At 42.3% G+C, this 9,261-nt stretch overlaps 2 protein-coding genes across 2 annotated transcripts in view; both read left to right on the top strand.

Moving 5' to 3' along the window:
- Positions 1–9,261, top strand: part of gng8 (guanine nucleotide binding protein (G protein), gamma 8) — a 757,718-nt gene that overhangs the window by 301,003 nt on the left and 447,454 nt on the right. The gene's annotated exons all lie outside the window — the stretch shown is intronic.
- LOC119133356 (ependymin-1-like) lies at positions 6,379–7,803 on the top strand. Its single transcript, XM_037269075.1, has 6 exons — positions 6,379–6,529; positions 6,614–6,641; positions 6,734–6,875; positions 6,940–7,123; positions 7,316–7,397; positions 7,470–7,803. The coding sequence occupies exons 1-6, from the start codon at positions 6,454–6,456 to the stop codon at positions 7,594–7,596; spliced, it is 639 nt and encodes a 212-aa protein (XP_037124970.1). The 5' UTR covers positions 6,379–6,453; the 3' UTR covers positions 7,597–7,803.

A 9,261-nucleotide genomic window follows, 5' to 3' on the forward strand; every position in this document is an offset into this window, starting at 1 on the left:
TTTTATTATTTATTTGATGTAGTAGGTTCTATTTTTTTTTTTGTCCAAGTATGAAAGATAAGCATACCTTGGAGCAGGAGCAGTGTGCAGACACTCTAAATGCCAAAAAAAAAACTTCACGCTATAGTGTGACTGCACCTTCAATTTATATCATTGGTCATGTTTTCGGTTTCTGACTGATCTGTAGTTTTGTTCTCTCTTTCCCTCATGGTTATTGCATCTTGCGGTTAGAAATATGAATCACTCAAAAGGGAGGAAGTAGCTCCCTTGGAGAGAAACTTGGAGCGCAATTTCTCTTGGAGCGCAATTGAATAAAGGGTCAAGTTTACAGACATTTTTTTTTTTTTACTCGCGGAGGAAATCACAGTTGTCTGCTTCCTGAATACTGTTGAGGTGTATACAATATGATCGTTAAATAAATTGTTTAATAATAATTATAGATAATTAATAATTTCACTTAGTGCAAATTAATACCTTTAGCTTCCCAACTGAAAGCCTAACTCAAACTGCAACATTATTTTTTTTGTTTAATCATTATTATTATGAGGAAGTGTGCATTTTTCTTTTCACTCCAAACACGATGGACCTGATAATTATGCAGAGGTAAATTCCTAACATGGGACTAGTTATTCACTTTGGGGAAGTTACCCAAGATTCCAAAGTTGCTGATGAATGCTTCACGGCTTCAAAATGTTTACCGTGTTAGTTGTGTTGCGTTATTTGTTTGTGTATGCGTGTGTGAGTGTTCCTAGCATAAAATGCCAGGCAGCACTGATGTCTTCCGAAATTCATACGGTCGTATGGTTTGGTTGAATTTTAGCATTTAAATTTATAGTGTCTAATTGTCTTTTGTTTCGAGAGTAAACCTCATCTGGAAGAGTGATAAACCTCTTGAAGCAAGCACACTGGACCTCTTATTTGGAAAACTGAGTGAGCTAGTCTTTTTCTTTTTTTCATTTCTTGTCAGTCTGAAATGTGCCCTAGTGCTTTACTGTATACTTTGTAAGATTTCTTGGGGAATTTAAAAAAAAATCTGCCCCAAATCACTGGAAATAACTCAAAACAAAAACACCACAGCTTTTCAACCTACCTCTTTGTGGTGTGGAAGTTCCGCATTGGCATGTCGGCTGCTTGTTTGGAAGGAGGTCTATTCTATTTTTTTTTTATTTGAGCAACTTTGAGTAGTCAAGACCATTTATGTAATTATCTTAAATTGATTTAAAGTACAATACTGGAATTCAGTCACTTTAGTTTTGGCTACGATCTTTTGCACATTTTATAGAGGTATCCCCCAGGGATCAATATTAGGGCCCTTACCAGTTATACAATAGATATTTTCCAGCTTCAAAATAGCTTGGGATCCTCTATAACAAATATAAGGTCTTCTATTTGAGTAGTATTGAATCATTGTATACTGCGTGACTTCCTCTTAGGCAGGACTCACACGTGGTTTTGTGCATCAGGAGAAGGGCTTGCCTCATTTTCATAATCGCCGCCCACCCAATGGTGCCTTAAAAGCAAAATTCCCTTGTGACATCTAGATAACTCTCAGTCTCACTCTTGGTTTTCCTTCCTATATTTACTTTTCACACTTTATTGTGCAACTTTATTGCGCAACTCTACAGTATGGGGAAAAATCAACCAACCACGTGGACATGACCAAATAAATACAGTAATAAAATGCAAACAAATTTCAAGAATGGAATGTGTATGGAATGCTTTTTTTGTTCATCCTTTTTTTTCTTCATTTTTTTACTTGTTTAATACTATTTCCTTGTTTCCTATATAATTAAATGACCGGACTCACAATTCCCCATGACAACTTTGAAGCCATAAAACCTAACAACACAAAATACAAATTATTATTTTTAATACAATATCTTTTGGCATTCATTAAGATGCAAAAAACGTAAGCAATCGTGTTTTTGTCGCTAAAACTGTCAGGCTTGGGAGTGTGGAAATGGAGCAGGGCGACCAAGTGCAGCTTGGACCAGGGTTTATTGAAGCAAACTCAAAAAGACTCGGCAACAGTGCCGGCTCTACGCAGGGGCAAGAGGGGGCGTTGCTACGCAGAAGGGGGGAGAGAGTTCAGGATCCTAACAGCCTGGAGTATGAAGCTGTTGGTGAGTCTGGTGGTGTGGGAGCGCAGGCTCCTGTACCTCTTCCCAGAGGGCAGAAGATCGAACAAAGAGTGAGCGGGGTGACTCACATCACTCACAATCGTGGTCGCCTTGCGGGTGAGACGGGAGGTGTAAATGTCCTTCAGGGAGGGGAGTGAAGCACCAATAATCTTACCAGCCGTGTTCACTATGCGCTGGAGGGCCTTCATGTTGTAGTCAGTGCAGCTACCACCCCAAACAGCAATACAGCTGGAGAGGACGCTCTCAATGGTGCCACGGTAAAATGTAGTCATGACGGCCGGAGGAGCACACGCTCGCCTGAGTTTCCGCAGGAAGTACAGGCGGCGCTGGGCCTTCTTCTCCAGTGATGCGGTGTTGGTGGACCAGGAGAGATCCTCACTGATGTGCACCCCCAGGAACCTGGTGCTGCTCACTCTCTCCACCACAGCACCGTCGATGGTCAGTGGCAGGTGCCGGGTGTGACCCTTCCGGAAGTCAACAACAATCTCCTTGGTCTTGTTGACGTTCAGCAGGAGGTTGTTGTCCTTGCACCACGTGGTCAGAAGGTCAACCGCCAACCTGTATTGAGTCTCGTCGCCCTTAGTGATGAGACCCACCAGAGTCGTGTCGTCAGCAAATTTCACCATGCGGTTGGCGCTGTAGGTTGCAGCGCAGTCATGCGTCAGCAGAGTGAAGCGCAGCGGACTGAGCACGCAGCCTTGGGGGGCAACTAACCAATAAACATTTTGAAGCCGTGAAGCATTTAAAGTTCAGTGCTTTTTTTGCCAGGGACAAGGAACACACTGTTAACTGAATAACAAACGACAGCTGCACCAACTTTGGACAACAACACATTCGAGAATAATAAACGATTTCTTCACAAACAAAAAAAAGGAACAAGTAACACACTGTTAACTGAAGGTACCCCAAGGTTCAATCCTAGGTCCGGTCCTATTCAATCTCTACATGCTCCCAATTGGCCCAATACTCCAAAAAAAAAACATAGCCTACCACAGCTACGCAGATGACACACAACTTTACATAGCCCTCTCGTCGGATGACTATACCCCTATAAATACACTATGCCAAACCATTGAGCAAATAAATGACTGGATGTGCCAGAATTTCCTCCAACTAAACAAGGACAAAACAGAGATAATTGTCTTTGGCGCTAAAGCAGACAGGCTCAAAGTCACTGCTCAATTAGAATCCCTAGCCCTTAAACCAAAGGAACAAGTAAAAATTCTTGGCATTATTATTGACTCTGACCTGAATTTCAACTCCCACATCAAACTCATAAGAAAATGTGCCTTCTTTCAGCTAAAAAAAATAGCAAGGCTCAGAGGCTATACATCCAAACAAGATCTTGAAAAATTAATTCATGCCTTCATATCTAGCAGATTGGACTACGGGAACAGCCTCTTCGAAGGCCTACCAAAGAAAGCTATTAAACAACTACAGCTCATCCAAAATGCTGCTGCCCGAGTTCTAACAAGAACCAAGAAAGCAGAACACATTTCACCAATACTCAAGTCCCTACACTGGCTACCAGTATGCCATAGAATAGATTTTAAGATTCTGCTAATAGTTTATAAATCTCTAAATGGGCCAGGGCCAAAATACCTCTCTGAACTGCTCCAACACTATGAACCCAGATCACTTAGGTCATCGGGAACAGGCCTGCTAATTGTTCCCAGGTACAAAACAAAACATGGTGAAGCTGCTTTTTGCCATTATGCCCCCCACAGCTGGAATAAACTCCCAGAGGACATTAGATCTGCCCCTACCCTACCCATCTTTAAATCTAAACTTAAAACTTTTTTATTCTCTTTTGCTTTCTAGCTGCTACTAAAGCAATGATGTTGTTTTTGTTTCTGTTTGTTTATTATAATCTAAAATGTTCTTAAATGTTCTTAAATTAATTTATGCCAGGCTCTGATGTGATTCTGTTCTATAATCTATCAATGACGTTGTAATTTATTTTTTTGAATGAACTTATGTAAATGCTATGCTCTGCTTCACCTGCTTTCAATAATTTGTTTTGTAAAGCACTTTGAATTGCCTCTGTGTATGAAATGTGCTATATAAATAAATTTGACTTTGACTTTGACTTTGAATAACAAACGACAGCTGCACCAACTTTGGACAACAACACATTCGAGAATAATAAACGATTTCTTCACAAACTTTGCACAACAAAGCATTGTTTCGTTAGCATTTAAAATGCTCGCAGCCAAAATGGAGCCAACATATTGACGATTTTATTATTTACTCGCGGAGGAAATCACAGTTGTCTGCTTCCTGAATACTGTTGAGGTGTATACAATATGATCATAAAATAAATTGTTTAATAATAATTATAAATAATTAATAATTTCACTTAGTGCAAATTAATACCTTTAGCTTCCCAAACTCAAACTGCAGCATTTTTTTTTTTTTTTTTTTAATCACTATTATTATGAGGAAGTGTGCATTTTTCTTTTCACTCCAAACACAATGGACCTGATAATTATGCAGAGGTAAATTCCTAACATGGGACTAGTTATTCAGTTTGGGGAAGTTACCCAAGATTCCAAAGTTGCTGATGAATGCTTCACGGCTTCAAAATGTTTACCGTGTTAGTTGTGTTGAGTTATTTGTTTGTGTATGCGTGTGTGAGTGTTCCTAGCATAACATGCCAGGCAGCACTGATGTCTACCAAAATTCATACGGTCGTATGGTTTGGTTGAATTTTAGCATTTAAATTTATAGTGTCTAATTGTCTTTTGTTTCGAGAGTAAACCTCATCTGGAAGAGTGATAAAGACCATTTATGTAATTATCTTAAATTGATTTAAAGTACAGTGCTTTTTTTGCCAGGGACAAGGAACAAGTAGCACACTGTTAACTGAATAACAAACGACAGCTGCACCAACTTTGGACAACAACACATTCGAGAATAACAAACGATTTGTTAGGGTTTGCAGAATGCAAAATAAGTTAGAGTGAGCACTACCCTAACACGATTTCTTCACAAACTTTGCGCAACAAAACATTCCTGACCTAACTTGTACTGTTGGTGGGCTGTAAATGGCGCTCGTCTTGCCAAACTTCCTTTTATCGATTAAACGTTGAAGGTTAAATCACAACTTTAAAAGCCGCATACTATTTAATCATGTCCATCTATACCAGGGGTGGCCAACCAGTCAGAGGCGAAGAGCCACATTTTTGACTGTCATCCCAAAGAGCCACATAACCCCCCCCCCCCCCCCCCCCCCCGCAAAGAGCCACATCACCCCCCGCAGACAGAGAGAGACAGACACACACAGGCCTCTGCTCAGCCAGATTTATTGAATATGTCCCACACCAAGATAATGACAGTTATTTAACAGTTAATATTGTGTGCACTGTCTCACACACACATAAACTCTCAGTTCAAGCAAGTCCACATGCATCTGCTTTTCTGCCTGACTTTTCAAAGGTGCTTGCGAAGTTCAGTCCCTTTTAGAAATTCCTGGTCGATATTAGGATGGACTGAGCTGAAGTGACGCTGAAGATTTGAAGCTTTGAAGCTTTGAAATGCGCTAATGATGCCTGACATATAAGGCAGAATGGCTTGCCATTACGTTCAACAAAAAAATATAAACTCTCCCACTGTTAAAAACGTCCTGTGTTCTTCTTCATATTTTGGCTGTGCTTTTTTTCCCTGCCATTTTGAGAGCGAACTTGAAACAAATTATTTACAACTCAAATGAACGCGCGCATTTGTCATCAGTACGTCATTCTTTTTCTTCTTTTCAACTCAAACCGATTCAACTGGTCAGCGCACCACCGCCACTTAGGGGGAATAAATGGCAGCGCCAGCCAAGCATTTTGACGCTTGTCATGTGAAATCTCCTGAAGAGCCGCATGAAACCAGCCAAAGAGCCGCATGCGGCTCGCGAGCCGCGGGTTGGCCACTGCTGATCTATACAATTTTGATGCCACTAGGGTTATATGAGCTCAATTCTATCACACTTGAAGTCTTATTGACAAATAAGCAGTGCTGACAATCAAAATCCAGAGCCAGTACGGCAAAGTTTCCTTTACTAATCAAAAATCAGGATATACAAAAAGTGCAAGATGCAATAAAACACCAAAGAAACAGCTGAGTAAATGAAGCAAAGAAAAGAAATGGAACAAATCTTTTTTGAAAAAGGTCACCCCCCTGCCAGAACAAAGCAGGGGGATTTGTTTTGAAAGCTGGCTATTTGACGTCATCTCGGGCTTTAAAAGCTGCTCGGGCAGTGCAGGGAAGGCAGTCTCATCTTTGGCCATCCTTTCCGACTCACACTGCTTTTGGACTGGGGAGAAAAATGTACGCCACGGTTCTGCTGTTTGTCTTCATGTGCTGGACTGCAAGTGCCCACGCAGACCAGCCTCAGCCTTGTCGTAAGTATTTCACTGGACATATTTCCATTTTGCATTGCGTGACACGTGAGTATTGTAACTGAAAAGGAAACAAATGTCTTTCAGGTTCGCCCAATATGACAGGATTACTTTCGGTGGTGAGTGATAGTCTTTTAATTCCAAGACAGAAATGTTTTGAAAGCACTAAATTGTGTTTGTTCTCTCAATGTGTGCTTCTGGATGAGACCTGAAGGGAACGTTGGGTGAAGTGAGAGCACTTGGAGTGTTCACATATGACTCAATGCATAAGAAACTCCGGTTCCAATCCAATTCAAGCCTTTCCATGGATGTAACCTTGGATCTGGATCTCTTGGTGTTTTTTGAGGAGGTAATGACTTTGTTTCCCCAGCCAATTTGTGTTCTTGAATTTGTCTCACTCTTGTATGTAACAGGGGATATTATACAAGATCGGCAAAAACCAAAGCTGCGAGAAGAAGTCACTGCAATCCAAAAACCACCCTTTCGCTATTCCCAACGATGCAACTTACATTTCCACCATGACCTCGGGGAGCATCTTTATTGAGGGGGAAGGCCTGAAATTTCAAATATGGACAATACCAACACCGGGCTATAAAGGTAAGGACAACACAGAACTGACACACAACATTAACTCATTGATTGCCATTAACAAGAATAGATGTCAAACATCACTTTCTACAAGTTAACTAACACTAATACACAAACAGAATTATTGTTTGTTTTAACCTGGATTGTTCAAAATGGTTTCAATACAGTTTCAATTCATGATAACTTTTTTTTTTTTTTAAGGCCAAAGCTTCATGTGTGCAACCATGGGGTGTTTACCTCTTAGTACAATGTTTGCGAGGGAGTCCTCCGGGTTTGTCTACAGGTATGGCTACATGTTTTGAAGCATATTTGGCTTCAATTTAATGTCTCCTCATTGTTCTTTTTTTTTTCTCAGCAACTTGAATGTTGAACTGGATATCAAGGACCCAGATCTTCTCGTGGTGCCTCCCTTTTGCCAAGGATTGCATGTGGAGGAGACACCAGAAGGCACAGTGTATGATTTCTATGAAGAATTCCTTTAAATAGAGGAAATAATTGCAGAGAAGTGTGCTCCGTCAGATCCCTTCTCTTCCTCTCATGTGCGACCTTAATACGCATTACGCTTTGCATGAAACTGCTTTCTATCAATTACAAATGTTTTCCCTTGTAAAGGGAGAAATTACATATATCATATCATTAATAACTACTCATAATTAAGAACTACTTTCACATCAGTCTTGCTGCTCTCTGTCTTCATTTAATAAAGCATTACAAAAGGTTTTGGGTAGTTATTCCCTTTTCCTCCGTCAATCCCTCGATTTATCTCGCTAGCCCGCCATCACAGGTTTGAATGACTATAGACCCGTCGCACTGACATCTGTGGTCATGAAATCTTTCGAGAGGTTAGTGCTGAACCACCTGAAGGAGGTCACGGGCCCCCTGCTTGACCCCCTCCAGTTTGCCTACCGGGCAAACAGGTCAGTGGATGATGCGGTCAACATGGGACTGCACTACATCCTGCACCACCTGGACACCCCAGGAACGTACGCCAGGATCCTGTTCGTGGACTTCAGCTCGGCGTTCAACACCATCGCTCCTGACATCCTCCAACAGAAGCTCATCCAGCTTGCGGTGCCTGCCCCCACCTGTCAGTGGATCACCAGCTTCCTGACCAACAGGAGACAGCGTGTGAGGCTGGGGGGCATCACATCTGACACCCGGACCACCAATACTGGAGCCCCTCAGGGGTGCGTCCTCTCCCCACTGCTCTTCTCTCTCTACACCAAGGATTTCTCCTCAGGTGACTCTCCTGTGAAGCTCCTGAAGTATGCAGACGACACCACTCTCATCGGACTGATCCAGGACGGTGATGAGACTGCGTACAGACAGGAGGTGGAGCGGCTGCTCCACTGGTGCAGCCAAAACCATCTGGAGCTGAACCCGCTCAAGACCGTGGAGATGACAGTGGATTTCAGGCGAGACCCTTCACCACTTTTACCCCTCACTATCCGCAGTAATACTATTCTCTCCACAGACACCTTCAAGTTCCTGGGAACCACAATCTCTCGGGACCTGAAATGGACCGGCCACATAGACTCTGTCCGGAAGAAGGCCCAGCAGAGGCTGTACTTCCTGAGACAGCTCAAGAAGTTCAACCTGCCGCGAGAGCTTCTGAAGACCTTCTACACTGCCATCATCCAGTCTGTCCTCTGCACCTCCATCACTGTCTGGTTTGGATCAGCCTCCAAACAAGACAAGCACAGACTGCAACGGACAATCAGGACCGCAGAAAAGATCATTGGAATCAACCTCCCATCTATCCAAGACTTGTACCTGTCCAGGACCAGGAAACGTGCAAGGAACATCTCTACAGACCCTTCTCACCCAGGTTGCAGTCTGTTTGAACTACTCCCCTCCGGACGGCGTTATAGAGCTCGGTACGCCAAAACCAGCAGACACCGAGACAGCTTCTTCCCCCAGGCTGTTGCTCTGATGAACACACACCACTCATAGAGTCTCAGAGTCATTACTGTGCAATAACATCCTGCTCGTCACACCTTTTTGAATTTGTCTACACTGTTTTTGCCATTATTCACATGTCCTGAGTGTTGTTAGTCACCTATATGTTGAACAGAGGGTGTGTTTTACCGAAGTCAAATTCCTTGTTTGGCACGCTCAAACATGGCGAATAAAAACTCTTGAATCTT

The sequence above is a fragment of the Syngnathus acus genome, chromosome 14 (genome assembly GCF_901709675.1).
Source record: "Syngnathus acus chromosome 14, fSynAcu1.2, whole genome shotgun sequence".
Taxonomy (NCBI): Eukaryota; Metazoa; Chordata; class Actinopteri; order Syngnathiformes; family Syngnathidae; genus Syngnathus; species Syngnathus acus.